At 35.3% G+C, this 26,231-nt stretch overlaps 1 protein-coding gene across 2 annotated transcripts in view; it reads left to right on the forward strand.

The window, feature by feature from the left end:
• Nox4 (NADPH oxidase 4) overlaps nt 1–26,231 on the forward strand; it is a 201,111-nt gene that overhangs the window by 29,083 nt on the left and 145,797 nt on the right. The window contains exons 3-5 of one of the 2 annotated variants that reach the window (XM_070034807.1): nt 15,521–15,631; nt 17,491–17,575; nt 23,074–23,171. In XM_070034807.1, coding sequence (XP_069890908.1) covers nt 15,521–15,631; nt 17,491–17,575; nt 23,074–23,171 — 294 coding nt within the window. The remainder of the gene's footprint in view (nt 1–15,520; nt 15,632–17,490; nt 17,576–23,073; nt 23,172–26,231) is intronic. The other variant, XM_070034808.1, reaches the window with a different exon arrangement.

Here is a 26,231-nt window from a genome sequence, read left to right on the forward strand (position 1 = left end):
GAGGTCTTTTGTAGTTTGTGGATATAAATCTTCTTGCTGTATCAACATTATCATTGAGAAAGAGAGGGAGAGGGGGAGAGAGAGAAAGAGAGAGAGAGAAGCAGGGAGAGAGGGAAAAGTAGAGCTCGGGAGAGGGAGAAGGAGAGCAAGAGAGCAAGAGTTAGAACTAGAAGGAAAGAGAAAATATGCTTCTAGCTTTCCTTCTTTTCTGTCCTGGGGATGGAAGCCAGGGCCTGTGTGTGCTAAGCAATTACTCATCAGAAGACCCTGGTCCCTCTTTTCCTTTTGTAAGGGTCATCCTGCTGTGGAGGCTTCATCCTCTTTACAGAAACAAAATGAAATTACACCCCCAATGCTCTGTCTCAAGACTAGGGCTGCAACCAAATTTTCTTCCAAATTGATGGAAACACATGATGTCCATTGCAAGGATTGAGCTGTGCTCAATTTTTAGTGTTAAAAATTAATCTGTATTCTACCATTAATTTGGGTCTCAAGGACCTTATAGACAAGACCTAGTATATGTATGAGTCAAGTGGAAAAGGTCAGATAATGTGATGTCAGGAAAATGAACCCTTAGATGTGTATTTTAATGTTTTTTTATTTCATGCATGTGTTTCTAATGCATTTATAAGATTATCTCTTTGTTGCTTTGTATGTCCCTCCCCCACAGTATAACCCCTGCTTTCACTATATTTGATGTCAGTATAACTTGTGGAGGAGATGGGGAAAAACCAGTTGTTTAAGGATACAGGTGGACCTGTTGCAACAATGAGAAGTACAAGTTGTCATGTCCAAAACTAGCTTTACAACGTCGGTGCGGGGGGGTGGGGTGGGGGGGGGAAGAGGGGGAAGGAGAAGGATTGGGATTGGGGGGGAGGCTGGGAAGGGATGTGAAGGGTAAACAAAGGAGGAGGCTGCAATGCTTGGTAAGAAATGTACGCATTATCCTGCCCATGTAATTGTAACTCCTCTGTACAGTATGTTCACAAATAAAATAAAATTAAATTAAAAAAAAAAAAAAAAAACACTTGACACAGGAAAATAGCACTGCCATCTAGTGACCATGAACCATGAATCTGAAAACACCAGAGAAGCAGATGAAGTTAAAACTAATAATCAGAGAATGTCAGGTAGACAACTTATGCTGAGCAGGTAACTTGTGACAGGCTTTTACCTTTAGTGGACCCTTCAGGTAGCTGATATTTACAATAATAATAGATTAATGGTGATTTAACATGACAAACATCTTTAGCTACTAGTATATTATCTGAGGAGTTGGTAGGTATATAGTTTTCTTGTACTCATGCAACTGAATATGGATGTCCATTTTCCTCCCTCTGTGCTACTTCTCAGCAAGAGAGCCTTAAACTGTTAGAACGTAGAAGAAAAACTTTTGCTTTTAATATAATAACTAAATATATTCAGGAACAGACACATGGGAGAAAAGGAATCCTTGTTACAACTTCTAGAAGTACAATGCTAAAAGAAATTCAATCTTCCCTAAGGGAACTCTTAAAGCCACTTTGAATTAAATTACCAAGTGACTTAATATAAAAACAGCAATCAAACACTTCTAGACTTGTAATAAACAGAAACTGAAGTAGTATATTAATTTTTTCAAAGCATTAAACCCCAGAGGAAATATGGGTAATTTATTTGTCTTGCTTAAGTCATGAATTTCTATGTATTTGGAATTTCTTTTTAAGATAAGATTTTAGTTGATCTAAAATTGACTTTTGTGTTGCATTTTAGTGGATATATTTTAAATGATTTCAGATAAAATTGTCATCTAAAATACTTTGAGTTTAAAATTTTCTTATGGTAGCAATTTTTTTATTTCCCTGGAGGCCTGGATAACTAACAAAAACTCATCACATTCAAATTATCATAACATTGCTGGTAGAGGTGAGAAAATTATATTTAGCATGCTTACTAGATTGTCTAGAGAAAACTGCATTGATCTGTACAATCACAAGTATATCCACTGAATTATTCCCAAAGCTGTTCTAACATGTGGTTTAGAAATAGCCTAACTGGACTTATCAATCACTTATCTTTCAGTGACAATGATCACTTTCTTGACAAACACTGACTATTATCATATCTTGACTTTTAGAGCAACATTTCACATGCTGACAAAAAATGATTGCATGACAGAGTTGGTATTATGCTAAGTGTTATGCTGAACTATCAAGGATATATACAAATTCAATATGAGGATGGCAACTCTCTTATTTCTTATTCAGTTTCTTTGAAACAGACATGTTTTGTGCCTAATTCAGGTCAGATCAAATATATGAATGTGGACCTTTTTCTTTTTTTAATTAAATTTATTTTTATTATTTAATTTTAAAATTTTATTGTATAGGTGATATACAGAGGAGTTACCATTATATAAGTAAGATACTCAGTACATTTCTTTTGAACAGGTGGCCCCTCCCTCCTTCATTCCCCCCCCCCCAGTTGTAAAATTCATTTCCAATCTAGTCTTAGTGTCTAGTTGAGTATCACTGTTGAATTGGTTTACCCTTTGTCCCACCATTTCTATGATTCCCCTTGCCTTCTCCAAAGCAGATAAACTTAATACAAGGACAAATTGCCATTACCAAGAAAACTAATAATAACAGATGCTGGCAGGGATGTGGCCAAAAGGGAACACTACTACACTGTTGGTGGGAATGTAAACTTGTTCAACCACTCTGGAAAGCAGTATGGAGGTTCCTCAAAAGACTAAAAATAGAGCTCCTCTATGACCCAGCAATTCTTCTTCTGGGCATTTATCCAATAGACCACAAACAAGGCCACACTAAAGCTACCAGCAAACCATGTTCATTACAGAATTTTGCCATAGCTAAAATATTCCCCTCAGTAGATGTGGTATATATACACAATGGAGTTCTATGCTTCCATCAGAAAGAATGACATCACTCCATTTGTTAGGAAATGGAAAGACCTGGAAAAATTATATTAAGTGGAGCAAGCCAGGCCCAAAGAAATAAAAGTTGCATGATGTCCCTCATTTGTAACAACTAGACTGTATCTAGGATATTCTTAGCAGAGGATTACAATAGCTCAATAGGTACATACATATGACCATATAAAATGGTGCTTATTGAAATTAAGTCCATTACATAAATAAGGTTTTGTGTGTGTGTGTGTGTGTGTGTGTGTGTGTGTGTGTGTGTGTGTGTGTGTGTGTGTGTGTGTACTGTTTGCAGTTCTTTCTTTCTTCTTTATTTCCCCCTTTAGTTTTTTCCCTATGGTCCCTTTTCTTGTGACACACTATTTGAGATACTAACAGACAATAACAATCTAGAGAGAGCTTGACTTAAAATTAGTTCTTACAAGCAATTATATGAATGCCAAGGTTACTGATTCTTTTGAAAAATATGTTTGCAATGAGGTTGTGATTAACTTGTATGAGACAAAGCTGATCTGGGATGTAGAATTCAGATGACCCTAAAAATATTGTTCCTATTGTTATCATTGATATCAATAATACATAACATTTATGGAGTGTTTGTTATGTGCCAGGCATTGAGTTAAGTACTTGAAAATAATTTCCTTTATTAGTCTATTAATTAAATTATTTTTATTTTGTTATTTTATTGTTATTTGTTTAGTGGTGCTGGGCCTTGCTCAGGCTAGACAAGAGCTCTGCCACTGAATTACAGACAGAATTTAGTATTTCTAAGACAGTCTCACTATCTCAGAACAGCTGTGGCTATGCTTGAACTTGTTATGTGCTCAGGCGGACCTCGAAGTCTCTCCTCCTGCTTCTATTTTATAAGAATGGGAATTAAAGGTTTGCACCACTATGCTAGGAACAGTTTTTCCCTTATTTCGTGTGTGTGTGTGTGTGTGTGTGTGTGTGTGTGTGTGTGTGTGTGTGTGTGTGTGTGTGTGTGTGTGTGTGTGTGTGTGTGTGTGTGTGTGTGTGTGTGTGTGTGTGTGTGTGTTGGTACTGGAGCTTAAACTTGACCTGAGTGATGTTATTGAACTTTTTTGCTCAAGGCTAGCACTCTTATCACATGAGCCAAAGCTCCACTTCTGGCTTTTTTTTTTTTTGGTTGCTTAATTGTAAAGTAAGAGTGTCACAGATTTTCTTGTCTGGGCTGCCTTAGAATCCCAATCCTCAGACCTCAGCCTCCTCAGTAGCTAGGATTACAGACATGAGCCACAGGCACCTGGCTGAGGGTTTTTGTTTTGTTTTTGTGTTTGCATTTGTTTTTATAACTGGCATAGTAACTGTTACTTAAAAATAGCTTAAATTGTGGAAAAGACTGTAGTTTGCCAAAATTATTTTTTGTTTCATTTTTTAATTTTTAAAAAAAATTTATTGCAAAGATGCTGTATAGAGGAGTTATAATTACATGAGTAAGGCAATGAGTACTTTACTTGTTGATCATTGCTACCCCTTCCCTTGTTATTGTCCCATTATTATCCCCCCTTCACCCCCAACAAGTTGTAAAGTTTGTTTCCAATATACTGACTTTGGGTCTCATTGTTGCAATGGGGCATCCTGTGTCCTTGTTTCACCCATTTGTTATTCCCCTTCCCTTCCCCAGATTAGACAAACATATATACAAGATACAAGGTACTAAAATTAAGTACAATGACAACAGAGGATATACCATAGGGGGAAGAACATACAAAGGAAACAAAAAATTCACCATTTTTGTTTTTATAATTTTGTTGTGTATGGCTTGAACTCAGGTCTTTGCATTCTCGGTTACTTGCTTGCTCATGATTGTTGTTCTACAACTTGAACCACACCTCCAATGTGGCATTGTACTGATTATTTGGAGACAGCGTCTTGAGGTCTTGTCTGTCTGGGATGGCTTTGTAACTTTCCTGAGATTGCAGCCTCCTATGTAGCTAAGATTACAGGCATGAGCCACCTGGCAGAGCCTGGGTCCTAGTTGTTTATTTTAAATGAACATAATCAAATTACTATTGTTTCTCAGTTCCTAACAGATTGAGTCATGATTTACATTTTTAATTTTTTTTTGTTGGTAGTGGGGCCTGAACTCTGGGCCTGGGCTCTGTCCCTCAGCTCTTCAGCTCAAGGCTAGCATTCCACCACTTGAGCCACAATGCCACTTCCGGCTTTTTCTATTTATGTGGTGCTGAGGAATTGAACTCAGGACCTCATGTATGCAAGTCAAGTACTCTACTACTGAGCCACCTTCCCAGCTCTTTTGAAAATTTTTTTTTTGGGTGGGGGTACGGTCGTGGGACTTGAACTCTGGGCCTGGGCACTGTCCCTCAGCTATTCAGCTCAAGGCTAGTGCTCTACCACTTGAGCCATAGCACCACTTCCAGCTTTTTTTCTTTTTGCGTATGTGGTGCTGAGGAATCGAACCCAGGGCCTCAGGCATGCAAGGCAAGCGCTCTACCACTGAGCCACCTTCCCAGTCCCTGAAATGTTTTTTAACAAACATTCTCTTATGATAAAATGTACATCTTAAGTATATACATGGATGCACCTACAATTAAAACATTATGAATAATTTACTTTTATATGTTATTTCTCCCTTTACCTAAACATTTGTGGTAAGAAATTATCATTGTTCAGAACTTTGGGTCCCTCATTTCTCTGTTATTGAAAACCATTTGCTATGTACTTGTATGTGTTGAACGACTTGGGTATTTTGACAGATTTTGAGCTTTCTATGTCATCAAAAATTCTCAACTAATACTAATATATAAAAGACTATACTTAAAAAGGTTGAATCTGCTTTGTGCTCTTTAAGTCACTGATACTTCAGGAATTAGTGGTTTGAAGTGGTTAGAAACAGAGGGGTAATGTTGTTTGTTTCCATATATAAAACAACTTTTCCTCTTCAGTGAACAGGTTTTTCTTTCCCCACAGATCTGCCTTCTTTGTTTCATAAGACATAGTTTAGTATGTACAGTACTTTTTTCATTTCTGTATCAATATAATAATCCACACTAGATTGCTATAACTTCTATTAGTATAAATCCTGTTGTATAGATGCTGAATGCTTCTTCCTTCTCTGTGAGTTTCAGTTAGATTTTGTGGTTTCTTTTTTGCATGCATTTTAAAGTTAGCTTCTTGTTTCATTAAAAAAAATCCCTATCAGGGTTTTCATTAGAATTTTGAAAGACTGGCATGATATATATCATATGCCTAGGTTTTCATTAAGGTTTTTTAAATCTTTGTTGACTGTTAAATAAAATTTGCACACTTTTTGGTTAGATGCATTCCTAGATAATTTAAATTTTTTATTGATCAGATAAAATAAAATATTTAAAATTTAATTAAAAAATTTTGTTTCTGAGATGAGAATGGAAATATCATCACAGAAACAACCAAGGTTCAGAACATTATAAGGCACTACTTCTCAAAACTTTGTGCTAATAAGTTTGAGAACTTGGCAGAAATGAACCTTTTCCTAGCAAATATCAACATGCCAAAACTAAACCAAGATGAGTTAAACCATATTAAAAGGCCCATAACAAGCATTGAAATAGAAACAGCAATAAGAGACATCCCATATAAGAAAAGCCTAGGACCAGATGGTTTTACAGTGGAATTCTACAAGGCCTTCAAAGCAGAGCTCACACCAATACTCTCCAACTCTTCAATGAAATTGAAAGAGAAAGTTTACTACCGAACTCATTCTATGAAGCCATCATAACCGTCATCCCAAAACCAGGCAGGGACTCATCAAAGAAAGAGAACTATAGACCCATTTCTTTGATGAACATTGATGCAAAACTTCTCAACAGAATTTTGGCTAATTGACTTCAACAACTCATCCAAAAAATCATACACCACGATCAAACAGGATTCATTTCAGAGATGCAAAGCTGGTTCAATATACTCAAATCAATTAATATAATTCATCACATCAACAAGAGCAAGGATAAGAATCACATGGTTATCCAATAGATGCAGAAAAAGCATTTGACAAGATCCAACACCCCTTTATGATGAAGGCTCTGGAAAAATTAGGAATCCATGGAACATGGATTCAATACAAGAAAGGCTGTATATGACAAACCTACAGCCAGCATTAAACTTAATGATGAAAAACTAACGCCATTTCCTCTTAACTCAGGAACGAGAAAAAGATGTCCACTCTCTCCACTTCTCTTCAGTCTAGTATTAGAATGCCTAGCTACAGCAATAAGAAAAGAAGCAAACATAAAAGGGTTCCAAATAGGGAAAGATGAAGTAAAACTCTCCCTTTTTGCAGATGACAAGATCTTGTATTTAAAGAATCCCACAGACACCATTCCCAAATTACTCGAGCTGATTCAAAACTTTGGCAAAGTAGGTATAAAATTAACCCTCAAAAATCAATGGCTTTTCTGTATGCGAACAATGAGAAAAGTGTGGCTGAAATCAGGAAAGCAACTCCATTCGTAATAACCCCACAAAAAAAATACGTAGGAATTAACTTAACCAAAGAAGTGAAGGACCTCTATGATGAAAACTTTAAAACTTGAAAAAGGAAATCAAAACAGAACTTAGAAAGTGGCAAAAAACTCCCATGCTCCTGGATTGGAAAGATCAAAATCGTGAAAATGGCAGTACTTCCAAAGGCTATCTACAAATTCAATGTGATACCTATTAATATTCCAATCTCATTCTTCAAGGAAATAGAAGAGGCAATCCAAAAATTCATATGGAACAATAAAAGACTCCGAATAGCAAAAAAAAAAAAAAATCCTTGACAGAAAGAACAGTGCTGGAGGAATATCAATACCAAATTTCAAACTCTACTACAAAGCAACTTGGTACTGGCATAAGAACAGACCTTAGGACCAATGGAATAGAATTGAAAACCCAGAAATGAACCTACAGACCTATAGCCATCTAATCTTGGATAAGGGAGCTAAAAAAATAGAATGGAAGAAAGACAGCCTCTTCAGTAAATGGTGCTGACAAAATTGGTTAACTACTTGTAGAAAACTAAAGCTAGATCCTTATATATCACCGTGCACCAGAATCAACTCCAAATGGATCAAAGACCTCGGAGTCAAAGCAGACACTCTGAAAACATTACAGGATGGAATAGGAGAAACCCTAGCTCTCCTTGGCACAGGCCAAAATTTTCTTAATAGAGACCCAGAAACACAACAAATCAAAGAAAGGTTGGACAAATGGGATTGCATGAAGCTGCAAAGCTTCTGCATGGCAAGGGACATAGCTAGCAAGATCAATAGAAAGCCCAAGGATTGGGAGAAGATCTTCACTAGCCATACAACAGATAAAGGTCTCATATCTAAAATATGCCTAAAAAATAATATCTAAAAAATTAAATTCCCCAACAACAAATCCTCAAAGAAACAACTGCCCAATAAATAAGTGGGCTAAAGACTTAAAGAGAAGCTTCTCTGAAGAGCAAAGAAGGATGGCCCATAGACACATGAAGAAATGCTCAACCTCTCTAGCTATAAAGAAATGCAAATGAAAACAACATTGAGATACCATCTCACCCCAGTTAGAATGGCTATAATCAAAAAGTTTAATAACAATAGATGCTGGACCAGATGTGGACAGAAGGGAACCTTACTGCATTGTTGGTGGGAGTGTAAACTTGTTCAACCACTTTGGAGAGTAATATGGAGGTTCCTCAAAAGACTCCACATAGAGCTCCCCTATGACACAGCAATCCCACTTTTGGGCATTTACCTAAATGATCACAAACAAGACCATACTAAAGCTACCAGCACAACTATGTTTATTGCAGCATTATTTACTATAGCTAAGATATGGAACCAACCCAGATGCCCTTCAGTAGATGAATGGATCAAGAAAATTTGGTATATATACACAATGGAATTCTATGCCTCCATCAGAAAGAATGACATTGCCCAAGAGTTGGAAAAAATTATATTAAGTGAAGTAAACCAGGCCCAAAGAAACATAGGTCCCACGGTTTCTCTTACTTGGAATAACTAGTATATGTCTGAGACAAGCAGAAAAGGTCAGATAAGTTGATGTTAGGTGAAATGAACCCCAAGATAAGTATTCAAATGTTTTTTCTTTCCTGCGATTGTTTCTAACATATTTATAAGATGATTTCTTTGTTCCTTTATATGTCCCTCCCCCATGGTATAACCCATGCTTTCACTTTATTTGATATAGGTATAATTTGTGGAGGTGAAGGGCAAAAGCAAATTGTTTAAATAGGGATACAGGTGGCCCCATTGCAACAATAATATGTACAAGTGTTTATGTCTTAAAACGAACTTTACAACTTTGTCCAGGTTGGGGGGTTCAGGTGTGTGTGTCGGGGGGTGGGTGGGAGATGGGAAGGGATGGGAAGGGGAAGCAAATGAGGAGGCAACAATGTTTGATAAGAAATGTACTTTATTATCTTGCTCATGTAATGTGATCCCCCTATATGTTATTTTCACAATAAAAATTTTTTTTTGTTTGTGGGGAGAGTTAGATTCATTTATATTGACTCGATATTCTGCTGGTGGAATATATTCTTCTGTGATTTTTATTAGTTTTTTGATAAGGTGTCAGAATTATTTTTCTGTGTGCTATCCTTAGCTGTTTTATTCAGGTGAATCTTAGTGCTGATTTGTGTTTCTAAGTTAAAATGTTGGTTCAGTAGTTCTAATATGGGCATATTGACTTCAAAATTGCTAATTTTTAGTAAGTGATAGATTTTCAGTTTTTTTATTACTTATATCTAAGTTTATTCCTCAGGTAACAACGTAAACCATCCTACAGCTAAATTTTGAAATTTTTATGATTCTAATTTTAGTTTAAAATGATATGGTTAGATGTCTGCCAAAAGAGTTGTTTGAATTAAAAGTTTGCACTTTCGATAATTTACTGCAAAATAAAAAACAAAAATAAAAAACTCTGGAATGTCTTTGAGTATGGAGCCTGAAATTTCTAATAATACTTTGAGAAAAGTTGATTAATTTCAGTGTACCTCTTTTTCTTTTAAAATACTACTCCCATAACAAATATAATATTTAGAACTGACACAAATTTATTATAGTTGTGTAGGTTAAGAGTCTTGCAGCTACTGTGAAACTCACAGTGTTGACATTAAGCTGTTCATTGCTGGGGCTTTGGAAGAATCTGCTTCTGATGTTACTTGTGTTATGGATAGAATATAGTCTCTTGCTGTTTTAGAGGTGTTCATCATTCTTACTAAGTAACTGGTCAGGGCCACTGTTAACTCCAGAGGCTTCTAGTTACTACTGAAAGCAGGACTCCTGCATAAGAAGAGTCAACAAATCTTGTACATGGAGTCTTTCTCCCATCTTTTTCTGTACAATCTCTATTCCCTCCTGAGAGAGTAAGTTCTCTGTTTTTAGATATTCATGTGATTGGATTACACCTACCTGGTAATTTAGGACAATATCTGTTCAACAATCTTAATCACATTCATAAAGCTCTTTTTGAAATAATGCAAAAATTTATAAATTCCAAAGATTAAAATGGACTTTAGTGTGTGTGTATATGGACCTTTTTTACTATTATACTCATTCCTTTGATGTTTCAAAATAATCACATTATTAGTATATTAATTTAGTAATGATTCAATCTAATTAAAGCATCATTAGTAGATAGAAAACCAATTTCTTCAGGAAATAGAAATGACAGAATAGACAGAATAGATGAGAAACTGGGAGAAAATGAGTGAAGAGGTAACACTGTTCATAAAGAAATGTACTCATTACCTGTCCTATGTAACTATAACCCCTCTGTACATTATCTTTACAAGAAAAGTACATAAAATAAAACCTAAAAATTAAAAAAAGAATAGATGAGAATGTGATAGTATGTCCTTTCTTTTTTTTTGTTTAATTTAATTTTTTTAAATTTAATTTTATTTTATTTGTGTGTCCTTTCTTTTTAAAAACATTTTTTATTGTAGTCAGGTATTGTTAAATCAGGTATTGAGTACATTTCTTTTTGAACAGTGTTATCTCCTTATATATCTTTCCATACTTCTTATTCTCTTTCATTTGTTTCCTTCCTTCTTTTCATTGTTGAGAAAGAATGCAGGTAAACAAAGGATTGAGGAGTATAAAACAATGCAGTGAATTACTGGAAGATAATTTTTTCTTTTGGAAATACAAAATTTAAAAAAATACCTCTCTCCTTTTGTCCTTTCCTTTTATTTATCTTTCTCTATGTAAAAAATAAAGAATAAAACAAAAGTTGAGTAAATATAACATTTAATAGCAGAAATCCTCCTGTGGACATTTTCAAGTAGCTTTCTTTATTCAGGTTTTTCTAATGATGTTATTATTTTATCTTCACAAATGATTAAAGCACAGATCAGACAGAAAGTACAAATAATTTCCCCAAGGCATGAAAGAGGTAATAGTATTTGAACTTTGGCCAATTTGGTTTTAATGCCTATGACTTATAAATATTCTCTACAAAGACTCGACTCCTTCATTTGCCTTTCTCTAATTTTACAACCTTAGTATTGGATTTAAATATTTTGTATTAGATTAAATCTTTTTTTATGTTATCTTATTTTTTTGCACGGGCTTGAACTCAGGGTCTGAGCACTATCTTTGAGCTCTTTTTGCTTAAGGCTAATACTCTTCCACTTGAGCCACAGCTCTACTTCCAGCTCTTTAGTGGTTAATTAGAGATAAGGATTTCATGGACTTTCCTGTCTGAGCTGCTTTTTAACCATGATTCTCAGATCCCAGTCTCCTGAGTAGCTAGGATTACAGATGTGAGCCACCAGTACCTGGCATAGACTAAATCTCGATATTAAAAAAAATCTGTTAATACAAACATTTGTGTGTTTATGTACATCAAATGTATTTATCTAAATTTATTTAGAGGTTTTTATTTATTTATTTTATTTTTTTATTGTGAAAATACTGTACAGAGGGGTTTACAATTACATGGGCAAGATAATGAGTACATTTCTTATCAAGCATTGTAGCCTCCTCCTTCTCCTCCTTTGTTCATACCTTCCCATCCTCCCCCCACCCCCCCACCCAATTCTCCCCACTGCCCCTCCCCACCAAAGTTGTAAAGTTCATTTTTCCACATAATGACTTGTACATCTCATTGTTGCAATGGGTCCACCTGTATCCCTATTTAAGCATTTGTTTTTCCCCTTTCATTCATTCACTTAGTCACTCAAGCTTTATCAGTTGACTATTTTGATAGATTAGCATTCATATTCTATAAGTAATAATATAACTAGGAATTTTCTTGATTCACAGTTTCTGTAAAAAGTACATTTCCTTTTGTCCATCTATTTAATATAGCAATGGGAATTTTCATTTTCCATAATGCTTTTACATAATAATATAAGCTGACATTTGAGAAGCTGGGTTTCAAAAAGGAATAAAAGAGAATGAGCCAATTCCATAGTGGTAGATTGTGTTGTTGAGAGGCAGACAGGAGAGATTGACATACCTTTCGGAAACTATCTAGGGATTGGTCTTGTGGGAAGCAAAACAATGCAGAGATGCTCGGAGAATTCGGATGCTTATTCAGATACAGACATGTTTATGAATGTACAACTGAAAAATAAGTATTCTGGCTAGAGATACCGAGGTAGCTCATAACCAAAGAATGAAATGAAGAAATCAGGCTTGATGAGAGATGAAACTCAAGACCTTGGCTTGATTATTACACTCTACCAGCAACTAAGTCACAATGCTTGAAACCCATGGGAGTTTTGGGAGCAGGCTTTCCCCACTTCTGTTACTTTATTATTTTTCTTCCTTTATCCTTTATTGCTAAAGTTCTGTTGTAGTTTTAGCCTGAGATGAAAAAGATCAGTGCAGAGCACAAAGTCCATTTCTTGCTACTTGTTTAACTTGGGCAATATGTTCCCCTTCTCCATTCTTACATGACTCAGATGTCAGTGAATTTAATTAAATAGCTTTTAAAATTAAATAGCAAGGTTTTGAAAATGTTTTATTTTTTGTATTGGTACTGGGGCTTGAACTCTAGGTTCAACTTGTGCACCAGGTAAACTTGGCTTTTGATTTATGCTCACTCTACAACCTGAGCCACATCTCTAGTGCTGGCTTTTGGCTGGTTACTTGGAAATGTAAGTCTTGGGTTTCTCTCTGTGAGCTGGCTCTGAACTGAGACCCACAGGTAGCCTCCTGTATAACTAGGATTATAGGTGTTAGCCGCCATGTGTGTCTTGAAAATATTTTCTGTGACTCATTAAGACATTTGGTTCATTGTTTTTTTTTCTATTAATGTAATAGCAAGCATTTGTTTTGTTTTACTCTGACAGTCTTCTGAAGATGAAGTCTGTGCTATCACTTTTTAAATTTATGCTTTCTTAGATTAATTACTTTTATATTTTGATGTAATAATTAACCAAAATTAAACTAAGATGGTGAATTTGGAAAAACACAATTATGTTTATTTATTCAAATTTAATGGTTGTCATTTTCCCTAACTTTCGAAGAATTATGGAGGAGACAGTTTAAGATTCAACCCAGCTTTGCATATTAGAATAATCTGGGGAACTTTCAGACACATTTATTGTCAGATGCCACCCCATGCTAGGAAACAGATTTCTGGTTACAAACCCAATTATTTTTACTTTAAAATAGTTCTTAATTTCTGAAGTGCCAATAATGACATCTACTAAATCTGTTTCACAGAGTTTATCTGAAGATTACATTAAAAAACTTCACCAGGTTTTTTAATCACTGTATTTAATATATTAATAATGAAAATAATTTGTAAAGAGCTCTTAAATCATTTTAGAACTATGGCAGTCTTTTTTGATTAGCTTTCTTGGTATACAGAAACCTTAAATTTGATGCAGTCTTATTCATCCATTCTTGCCCTTAGTTGCTGAGCTATTGGAATTTTATTCAGAAAATAAAAATATAAATATATTTTCTTTTAGTGGTTTTTAGTTTCAGGTCTGACACTGACATCTCTGATCCACTTGAAGTTCATAATTTTTTTTATGTTGAATCAGTTCTTAATTCCTCCAGGACACACTATTACCAGTTTGTAAGAGGAATTGTAATATTAACTACTACCTGAAACTGCAGGGAAACAATATATTTATAAGTATCATGTGGACAAACTGAACTGTGTGTGTTTTGGGGTTCCATTTCATAACGTTCTTCATTTATTTTCATATAAAGATGATGTTTTAGGGGCTGGGAAGGTGGCTCAGTGGTAGATTGCTTGCCTTGCATGCATGAAGCCCTGGGTTCGATTCCTCAGCACAACATAAGCAGAAAAAGCTGGAAGTGGTACTCTGGCTCGAGTGGTAAAGTGCTAGCCTTGAGCTGAAGAGCTGAGGGACAGTGCCTAGGCCCAGAATTCAGGCTCCACGACCGGCAAAAATAAATAAATAAATAAATAAATAAATAAATAAATAAATAAATAAATAAATAAATAATGTTTTAAATTAACTGTGATCAAATGAGAAATGGAACTATAAACAAACAGTTGAAAGTTGGATATGTCCTGATCTCCAAATAATCTTAAACACATGAATAGCTTTTCTTCCAAACTGTCTTATTTAAACTTGGTGATTTGCATCAGCATGGATCCATTTAGAGGTCATTTGCAAGATAAACAAAGAAATATGATGATATTATATTTAGAATGTAAAGAAGTCAAATTTGCAGAAGCAGCTAGTGGAATTATAGTGGGTCAGGAATGTGGAGAGATTGCTTGAAGGGTTCACTGTTGCAGGTAGGCAACAGTTTCTGATAAGCTATTTAACCACATGGTGATGGCAGTTTATAATAATGCATTACATGCTTCAAAATAAAGAAAAGGATGGTATATACTTCAGATGATACATACATATATTAACATACCTTGGTCATTCTCAATTGTCTGCCTAAAACACATCAACTTGTACCCCATAAATATGTGCAACATTTATTTTTTAAATTAATAAATGAAAACATGCAATAGAACAATTATAAAGAGTGTCATAAGACATTCTAAAGAACAAAAAGAAAAATAATGAGAGAATTTATGGCAGTAGGATGTCTCCTATTTTTAGGTCAGAGTAAATCTCAAGAAAGAAGGGCTGTAGATGAAATCTAGGAGCTGAGTGGAGTTACCAAGGTGATATGTTTGGAAGTGAGATGTAGTACAGGAGTGGGTTTGTGTGGGAATGGAGAGAACTTGAGAGAGAGAATACAAATGAGAAAAGTGTCATTTACAGCTCTTAGAGACTCACTAGTGAAAAGATTCCAATATGTCCTGATTGCAGAGGTACAGAAAACACAATTCTGAGACCAGTACCCGTTCAGGCCAGAAGAAGGAAAGAGGGAGAAATTGTCCCTCAACTGAAAGGATGTGCTCAAGTGCTTATTACAGCAGCAGAAATGAGAGAAGAACTTAGTTTTATGGCCATTCAGAGCAGAAAGAAACTAGTTTTTCTAAGAGGACTTTTGGTTTCAGGACTCTTGAGGGAGTTGGTAATTGCCATGGTGTTTAAAGAGGAGCAGGATAAGACGTAGAGCATACATGTCAGGGCTGTTGTGATTTGTTTTTGATTATATCTTGACCCTTGCCTTGTTTGTTCAGCTAGGATTGTGTCTAAGCAGAGCCTCTGCATCTGTTCTCAACTTCAACTGCAGCCTTATTCTTCTACCCATGTGCCGGACTCTCCTGGCTTTTCTGCGAGGTTCAAGTAAGGTAAGTCATGGCTTTCAGTGTAACAATCAAGTACAACAGTCATCTGTTCATCCTGCTTACTTTTCCTGGTCTGATTTTGTTTAGAGAACTTTAGTGGTGATGGAAAGAGACATAATAAGGTAATCAGTGGGCTATCACCTAGATAAAGGTGGATGATAGCAGAAATGACATTCACAGTATGTTCAGGAACTGTGCTCAACCCTTTGCATACATGATTGTGACACCTTATAATGATTCTGTAATTAGGCATTAATAGTCCCTTTTATATATAAGAAATATGAGGCATAGAGAATGTTAAATGACTAGACTGACATCATAAATCTACTGGATGGCATAGCTATTAAGTCCAAATTATGAACTCTTTCCAGTATTCCATGCTCACTGGCATCCTATGTTTTCAGTTTCTTACATTTAGGTAAGCAAGTTAGTTTTGCCTTTGAGCACTGAATAGAAAGACTGCTAGCATTGGCAACTCATCTCTACTTAACTCGCATACCATTTACAGCAGCAGAATAAGCTTGAAAATGATGACTTGATAAAATAGCTATTGTCCTGTGTGATAAATATTTAGAAATGTTAAATAAAGGAGGAGATAACAAAATACTTTAGCAGTCATTATATTAAAACTCAAATGAAATTGGTTTTTGTCTTTGATTATTTTGTGTAGTCCTGTGAGCTTGCAAACAAACATATGTGTGTACATCCATTTATTCTTCACTTTGGTAGTAAGGTGATATTGGATTAATAATGATTTAAAAAAATCATATTAGCATGAACTTACTTTGAAATTCTATGAAGTTCATATATAAAAGTTTATTGTAGCCAAACTTGTCAACTCTTTTATGTACTTATTTTTGGAAACTATTTTAATGCAGTAATTTGTGGAAATAGCTTTCTGTAGGTAGCCTACCATTTTTAAATGCTAAGTTTTGGTCCCTGTGGCTGGCCATTGGCTTGGCATGAAGCAAAAGGAGATAAGTGGCAGAAAGTGAAAAGTTCCCGCCGTGGTCTCTCAGTATTTAATAAGTCTTAAAGAATTGTTGCTCAGTGTGAAATACAGATATTCAAAGATGCTTGACATTTATATTTCTACAACATCAAGCAGGCCTTTAAAACCATGGGTGATATTGCACCATTTAAAAATAAGTTTACTTTTACTACAAAAAGAAAGCATATATACTGTGATATTCAAACCTTCCAGAAATATGCAAAATTACCAGAAAACATTTTTCTTAATCTTACTCTGCCAGAACAACTACTGATAACAGTTTGGGATAAATGTCTGCAGATATTAATATGCAATACATTAAGTTTGAGCAGAAGAGAACCACAGTGACACCTCTTATGCATTTTTCTTAACGATATATCTTGAAAATTATTTCTAATCAATCATATAACCTTTTTATATTCCTTTGAATGTTTTGAGCCTTCTGTCGACCAGATATTCCATAGTTCATTTCAGTAATATTGTGTGTGTGTGTGTGTGTGTGTGTGTGTGTGTGTGTGTGTGTGTGTGTGTGTGTGTGTGTGTGTGTCTTGAACTGGGATCCTGGGTACTGTTCCTGAGGTTCCCCACCCCAAAGGCTAGCACTCTACCACTTGAGCCACAGCTCCGCTTCTGGCTTTTTTGGGTAAGTTGGAAGTCAGAGTCTCATGGATTTTCCTGTCAGCCTGGCTTCAAGCCTTGATCCTCAGATTCCTGAGTAGCTAGGGTGATAAGTGAACTCACCACACTAAAATTTAATTAGTAAGTCTTTACTGTGTTTCCAAAATCTTGATATTCTAGACAGAACTACTTAAAATGTAGTACAAATATCTTATTAGTTTTATTGTTTTACATACTAAACAATTTGTTTTAGATCCCAAGCAGAATGACAAGAAGAATGCTGGATAAGAGCAGGACTTTTCACATCACCTGTGGAGTCACCATTTGTATTTTCTCAGGTGAGAAAGTCAAAGATCATAAATACTCTAGTAAAATTACCTGCTTTCCTAATTGTAAATGAATAGCTTGATTCTTTTATACTTATCAGCTATCACGAAGTTGATTTGTTCTTACTACATAGGTTACTTTAGTCTTTCATGAGTTTGAATAGGAGTGTAATATGACTTTTGAAATTACTATGTCCAAAATTTAGCCTCCTAGCTGATAGGAACTATTTCTTAAATATAAATTACTGTATTTTTAGATATTTGAAGAAATAGACAACAAGTTTTCAAGCTTTGCAAGTAATCACATAGGGTGAACTTGAAGTTTTCATATACGAAATGTGATGTCATCCGAAACTAGATATGGTAAAATACTTCATTTTCTTCTTTTCCTGTTTTTGGTTTTACTTAGTTTTTTTTAACACTAGGTTGAGTGCTCTATCACTTGAGCCCCACTTTCATTTCTGTTTTTGTTTTTGTTGTTTTTCCTAGTTAATTGGTGCTAAGAATGTGGAGGGATTCTGTCAGGGCTGGCTTTGCCTTGAGATCGTCTCATCCCAGCCTTCTGAATAGCTTAGGGATACAGGAATAAACTACTAGCATTCAGCTCTTATATTAATATCATTTTGACTGGATATTTATATATGATAATATCTACTGAGGAATGTTTTGATACAGCTCTTAATAAGGCCAAAAGCTATGTACATATGACCAGATAAGATGATGTTAAGTGAAATGAACCCCAAGAAAGGGACACAAGTGGTTTTTTCTTTCTTGCTGTTGTTTTTAACGTATTTAGAATGTACCATGTGATTTTTTTTTTATTTCTTTTGTATGTTCTTCCCTTATGGTATAACCCCTGTTTTCACTGAATTTGATTCCAGTGCCCTGCATCCTGTATATACATATTTCTAATTTGGGGGGAGGAGAAGGGATATAACCATATGTGAAACAAGGATACAGGATGACCAATTGTAACAATGAGATGTATAAGACACTATGTTGAAAATGAACTTTACAACTTTGGATGGGGGGAGGGAGGAGTTGGTGATGTGAGGAGAAAAGGGATGGTAGGGGAAAAACAAAGGAGGAGGTAATAATGCTTGATAGGAAATGGACTCATTACCTTTCTCATGTAACTGTAACCCCTCTGTACGGTATCTTTACAATAAAAAGTATATATATTTTTAAAAAAGCATTGAATGAGACAATCCATGCAAGGAACTTGGCAGACCTTACCTTCCAGCTGCCTTAAATTCTTTTTATGTGAAAGATTATAATGACAGTGGATATATACTATCTTATATAACTGTTATTTGAGACTTACTTTTGGTTAGGTTAATTCACAATAAAAATTTTTAATTTTTTATGTCTTTATTGTAAAGGTGATGCTCTCAGATCTTTTGTTTGTACAGTATTTTGTTTTTGAGATAGAGTCTTGCTACTTTTCTTGGGTGGCTTTGAGCTGGAGGTGTATTTTGCTATTTTGCTCCCTATTTGCTAGATTATAGGTAGGTATATATTACCATGTTTAGCCATACAATGTGTATTCAAAATATAGACCTATCTTTCACATGGTAAGATTTCTTTTAGATTTCAGAATTGGTAAAACTGTAAGATACAGGGCATTTTATTTAACTATTTTTTGTTTGTTTATTTGACTGTGGTATAATTGAATTATATTACATCTTTTACTTGGAACACTATACTTGTTTATTAGTTGATCCACTTCCAACTTTGTTTACTTTTACTTTTTGTTAAATAATTAAAAATATTTTTTAGAATGTAGCTCTACAGCAAATAGAGTTCTTCTATACTACATATACTTGTTTCCTATTTCCCCCTCCACATGTAAATTTGTTTTCATTAGTGAAATTATTCTATTTCTTTTTCTTTTTCTTTTTGTCAGTCCTGAGGCTTGAACTCAGGTCCTGAGTGCTACTCCTGAGCTTATTTTTTGATCAAGGCTAGCTTTCCCCACTTGAGCCACAAATCACTTTTGGCTTTTTCTGTGTAGTTTATTGGAGGTAAGAGTCTCATGGACTTTCTTGCCTGGGTTGGCTTTGAACCATGATCATCAGATCTCAGTCTCCTGTGTGGCTAGTATTACAGATGTGAATCACCAGTGCTTGGCTTATGGTGTCCTATTATTATTACTCAATATTTACCTATAGGGTCACTCCTGGTGATATGCATTGCATAGGTTTTGAAAATGTCTGATATATATCTGCCAGTGTTGTATCTGACAGCATGTTTTTACTGTCCTAAGTATCTATATGTTTTATATATGCATTCTTCTTTCTTTTTTTAAGTTTCTGTTTTTTATTATATTTTTATTGTCAAGGTGATGTACAGAGGGGTTATAGTTACATAAGTAAGGTAGTGAGTACATTTCTTGTTGAACTTGTTACCCCTTCCCTCATTTTTCTCCCTCTTTCCTACCCCATCACCCCCCAAGTTGTACAGATCATTTCCAACATAGTGTCTTGTGAGTGTTGCATTGGTTCCCCACTTTGTCCTTTATCTTACCATTTTTTGTTCTTCTCTTCCCTAATTCAGAAACACACATATACAATGCCTAGGGGACCAAAATCAAACGCAGTGACAACAGGGCATAAACCATGGTGGGGGTGGAGAGGGGAGACATAAAAGAAAAAAGAAATCATGTAGTACATTAAAAACAAAAATAACAAAGAAAAGTCTCTTGTGTCCATGCCTTGGAGTTCATTTTGCATAGCATCCTCTTATATGGTCATATGTCCATAGCTATCAAACTATTCTGCTCATCTGCTAAGATTGTCCTAGATGTATACTAATTATTACAAATAAGGCAAACCATGGGACCTGTGTTTTTGTTCTGGTAGCCAATGATGTTTGTTGTCTCCCCAGCTTTGCTTTGTCCAGGATGCCATGCAGTTGGAATCCTATGTATGTCACCTTTACAGATTGACTGCATTCACTTCATAGTATAGATTTATGTTCCCTTCCCTGCATGCGGTTTTAGCACTGACTAATATTCTACAGTATGGCTGCACCATGATTTACTTATCCATTCACCTAGTGAAGACCAGCTTGTTGGCTCCCACATTTTGGCAATTAAGGACAGAGTCCCTGTGCATATTGGCATATGAGTTTATTCATGGATTTAGGCTTTTAGCTCCTTTGAGTAAACATGCAATCAAGAAATTTATGGATTCCATGGTAAGATTTTATTCAATTTTCTAAAAAGCCACAAAGCTGTCTTCCAAAGTCGTAGCATCATTTTGCATTCTCACCATCAGTGATCGTTTCTGTGTCTCTGTAAGTCTGTGATAGCTTGTGAAGAGCGTTGTGTGTTTACATAACCCCTTTGCTGAGCTATCTTTCATTAACTTTTTAAATTGGATTGTAATCTTGTTGTTGAGTTTTATGCATGTTTTCATGATAAGAATCCTTTGTAATATTTGACCTTTGCAAAAATCTTATCCCAGTCTGTCTTGCCATTTCATTCTCAGTATATTTTACAGAGCAGAAAAATTTATTTTCAGTGAAGTTCAGCTTCTTTCTTTCTTTTTTGAATCATTCTTTTATACCGGATTTAAAAAGTCATTAGTACATTATTAAATTAATGCAATTTGCAACAGAGATTGATGACATTTCAGCACAGAATTAGAGAAAACCATCTTAAACATTGTATGGAAACACAACACTCCAAATAGGGAAAACCATCTTGAGCTAAGTAAGAACAAAGCTGAAGACCTCAAAATATACAACAAAGCTGTAGTAATCCAAACAGCATAGCAGTACCATAAAACAGACCGCACAGACCAATGGAACAAAATGAACTGCTCAGAAAGAAATAGCTTCATTTATTTATAACTACCAAACAGGCACTGGTGAATTAAGAGCCTCTTCAATAAATGGTACCAAGAATACTGTATCCTCTTCTGCCCCGGCCCGCAGCAGGGTCGCTCAACAAGGGCTCAAAGAGGAACTGACTTGAATGAGAGACAAACCAGACATGAGGAAGGAAACCAAGACAGGGTTCTGATCAAGGTCTCAAACTTTATTTTTTACACAGCAGTATATATAGCATGCTGAGCAGGGTAATTAGCATCAGCAGGTCAATAGGGTTGCTAGGCACCAAAACTGCAAACTATATCTTGCAAAAGGTCATAGGTGGGGAATCTTCAGAAAGCACCAAGCAATGTTGTCAAACAGGACATCCATAAGTTGTAAGGCTTAAAGGCTCTTATGCAAAGAGGTGGCGGTTCTTATGCAAAGTGGTGGCCCCAGGCCATGTTGTCAAACAGGGTATCAATAGGCTCCATGGCTTAACAGCTCTTATCTAAGGTAGTAGCTGGTTTTCTTAGCAAACAGAACTTAGCTGTATTTTCTAGCAAACAGCACTTGGTTCCTGGCACTCTTCATGTACAGAAAATGGAAACTATCTCTCACTCTAAATTAAAGTATTAAACCAAAAAGAGATAAAAATGTCAATAAAATATTTGAAATTACTCTAGGACACATAGTGGAAATCTATCAAGGCATTAGTTTATATTCAACATTGTGAGATGACTGTGGTTCACAATAGTCTAGCATATATTTTATGAATTATGAGAAGAGAAGAGCCTTGAGTCCTTAGAGTAATGCTGAAATGGAGATATTAATTACTTGGGTTTGATCAGTACCTATTATATTGAATTACTGTGCCCCATAAACACGTACAATTAACCCTTTATAGATAAAGTTGGCAAAGCCAGAAGGTTTGAAGGGCTGATCATGTATCTTATTTGTACCTTCCTTGCCCCCATCCTCCTTAAGAGAATTTTCTTCTTCCTTAACTATGTCAAAATGAGTTTGTCTTAAAGTTTCTCATAATTTCATTACACTTCATCTTTTGTATGAGTTCTATATTGACTGACCACTGCTGTGCCACTGCAGATGAGTTTCTAATCAAGAAAATAGATGTTTTGTTTCAATAGGTGGTTCCTAAAATTTTACTATTGGCTTAGGCTTTTATCTATGGATTGGAAAAGGTATTCAGTGGTTAAAAACCTTTTAATAGGCCTATATTTTATTTGTGTGACAGTGAAGTTTATAATATATATGTATGGGTATATATATATGTGTGTGTATATATATATATATATGTATATATATATATATATATATATATATATATATAAAACATTGGAATATAAGGGAGAGATGAAAGATGTGGAACACCAGGAGCCACTTAGTAAAAAATAAATAAATGCCTATTAGATACTATAATGTATGTGTGTGTGATGGGGGTATAATTACCTGTCTCTTGTTTCCCTTAACCTGACTTAATAATTCATTAAAGTCTTTGAAAATCTGATTAATGGTTGTTATTCAGGTGATGTATTTGTTTGTATTATAAGCACTTTGAGTTTAATATTTCATTGCTTATATTGTCGTCAAAAGTTTTGACCTTTATTGACCTTTACTTGCTCCTTGGCATTGGGCGTATAAAACCTAACTGATGTGTGCCTGGTGTGGTTCCATAGGTGTACATGTGGCTGCCCACCTGATAAATGCCCTCAACTTCTCAGTGAACTACAGTGAAGATTTCCTTGAGCTGAATGCAGCAAGATATCGACATGAGGTGGGTGGTCTCTGTCTCTCCATTTTTCCTTCACTATTGACTAGATGACTAATGAGGCTCTGTGATTTTTTTTCTCTTCACAGCAAGTTTATACCTTGATGCTTCTTAAGAGTGCTTTTGAAATGCAGTTGTCAAGTTGAGTTCTATTCCCTTTCAATAGAAAGTATAGGTAATTACTATTTCAGTCTTTCCTGCTGAAAATGGCAGTTTGCAGTATCTACCATTTATATGCTGCCATATTCAGAGGCTTGTTATTCACATCTGACTCTCACCAGCTTCTGTCTAATTCCAGTCATTCAGTGGAGTGTATCAACAGTTCCATTGCAGGTTAAAAGTACCTTAATAAGTCACATACTGGGCTGAGGGGGAAGGACAGAGAAGCAGGTTATTGTTTGTGGATCTTCAACAATTATTTATTAGATTTAAAATATTAGTGAGTTTCATGATTTTGTTTTTGTTGTTATTCTTTTTTTTAATGTTTTTTTTTTTGTAAAAATACTTCACAGAGGGGTAACAGTTACATGAGCAAGGTAATGAGTACATTTCCTATCAAGCATTGTTACCTTCTCCTTTGTTTTTCCCCTACCATCCCTTCCCTCCCACCTCCACAAACAACTACACTCCCTCCTCCTCACCTAAGTTGTAAAGTTCATTTTTCAACATAGTGTTTTGTGCATCTCATTGTTACAATGGGTCAACCTGTATCCCTATTTAAGCATTTTGTTTTTTCCCTTCCCCTCCCCAAATTCAAGAAGTGTATATACAAGATGCAGGGCACTGGAATCAAATACAGTGAAAACAGGGGTTATACCATGGGGGAGGAGCATAAAAGCAACAAAAAATCACGTAGTATATTATAAATACATTAGAAACAATAGCAAGATAGATAAAAGATATTTGTGTCCCTATCTTGGGGTTCATTTTTTGCTTAATATCATCTTATATGGTCATATGTACATAGCTTTTGGCTTTTTCTGCTGGTCCTACACATGTACTAGTTATGCAAATAAGGGAAGCCATGGGATGCATGTTTCTTTGGGCCTGGCTTACTTCACTTAATATAATTTTTTCCAAGTCTTTCCATTTCCTAATAAATGGGGCAATGTCATTCTTTCTGATGGAGGCATCAAGTTTCTTAATTTAGGAGGAGAATGCAGTCAAAAATTCAATATGTGTCTTATAAAATTAGAAAAAATGAGGGAAAGGGTAGATTAGGAGGAATGAGTGAAAATGTTGAGTTCTGTATGTCATCATGCACACAAATCTGTCAGATCTTTTTCAATGAATGCACCATCTTTTATTTTGTGCACCATCCTTAGTCACAAGTGTTTTGTTGATTCCAGGATTGGCATTAACCACATCCCAGTAAACTCACTTCTTTTTTCATATCTGCCATGCAGATACATAGGCAAAAAACTTTAACTCAAAGTGCAGATTTTAAGCTTTAGCAATAGTACAAAACAATTTTAATAAATAGAACACAAAGTAGATAGTTCTCAAAAGGCCTTCCCAGTATACATACTTCTACCTGCATTGTATCAGAGTAGTTACTTCTCAGACTTGTTTCTGTTTGTTTGTTTTTTTGTTTGTTTTACAAATCTAATGGATGAAAGTGGCCACTCACTGTTTAAAACTGGATGTCTCCTTTCCTTTGTTATTTTACCCTTTCTTTCATGTGGCCCTTTGTTCTTTCTCCTCTTTTAATAAATATGTATTTACTATCTAGCAGGTATAGGGCTGTGTGCTTGATGTAGTTGAAGTACATGTACAAACTTCACATGTATATAGAAAACATATACACTCATGCAATATACCATACATCTCCTACATACATGCATATTCATACATACAGCCTTATATACATACCAAACACACTCCATACATAGTCTCATACAAATGTATCACACACTCTGCACAAAGCCACACATTCCTGCACACATACCTCATATGCATATACTAATATACCACACACATACTACACATGCACATACTACACATGCATACCGCACATACACATATAAAATCAACACATATATTATTATACGCAAACTTCCTTCCCTATTCTTTAGTGTCCTTGCTTTGACTCTACCTTGCCTGGAATAACCATTCTCCAGCTGTGGCTGCAGTGTAGTCCTGGGTCCTGGGGCTCAGTTTAAATCTATCTCATCTTTTCACTCATCTCTCACTCTTATGTTCCATCTTCTTCCCTGACAGTAGTCATATTTATATCTTCTGGTTACCATGTTTATTTGTTCATAGCTCTTGTGTCAGCACTTGTTCAGCCCAATTCATGTTTTTATGAGATGGAAACACATTGGTTTTCTCAGGGGTGGGGTGTAGTCAGTGGTAGCACATTGTCTAGCACATGCCAAGCTCTGCATTCAACCCCAGCACTGAAAAAAAAAAAAGATAAAACTAAAATGATCATATTGGCTTTCTCTTGATCACCTCTTATCCACATTTCAAAACGGTAAATCATTTGACCTATGTTAGGTGAAAAGCTTTTTCTAGATGTGTAGTCCTTAATCAAGGCATCTGAATTATACCATATGCTTCCCTACTTGCTTTGTGTACTCTGTAGCCTGGTATACCCTCAGATAAAATGGATGCATGAAGAGAGAGATTCAATAGTCCTACAATAGTAAGTACCATAAGGGTGAAAATGAAGTCCATAGATCTATTGAGGACTGACCCACATTTTCCAGAAAATAGAAAAAGTTGACTATAGTACATAACAGCAGGACAGATGTTGCTTAAAGGCAATATTGCATTAACAATATTAATGTTTTGAATTTCCAAATACCAGAAACTTATATGAGTTATTTTTGTTAGCATCTGAAACAAAATAAATTCTCCATTAACGGTCTTTGTTCTAAGTTTACAGTGTACAGTCTTCAACACACTTCATTGTTTTTTTATTGTCAGTGTCTTCTTAGATGCAGTTTGGCAATTGCAGTAGGTAGGCATATGTTAATAAAGTTAAGACTGATTTGGTGGTACCTACAGTTCAATGTCTTGGAGGCTGAGGTCGAAGGATCATCTGAGCCCATTCATTCAATA

This window comes from Dipodomys merriami, unplaced genomic scaffold (assembly GCF_024711535.1).
Source record: "Dipodomys merriami isolate MVZ:Mamm:240054 unplaced genomic scaffold, mDipMer1.0.p SCAF_25, whole genome shotgun sequence".
In the NCBI taxonomy this organism is placed as follows: Eukaryota; Metazoa; Chordata; class Mammalia; order Rodentia; family Heteromyidae; genus Dipodomys; species Dipodomys merriami.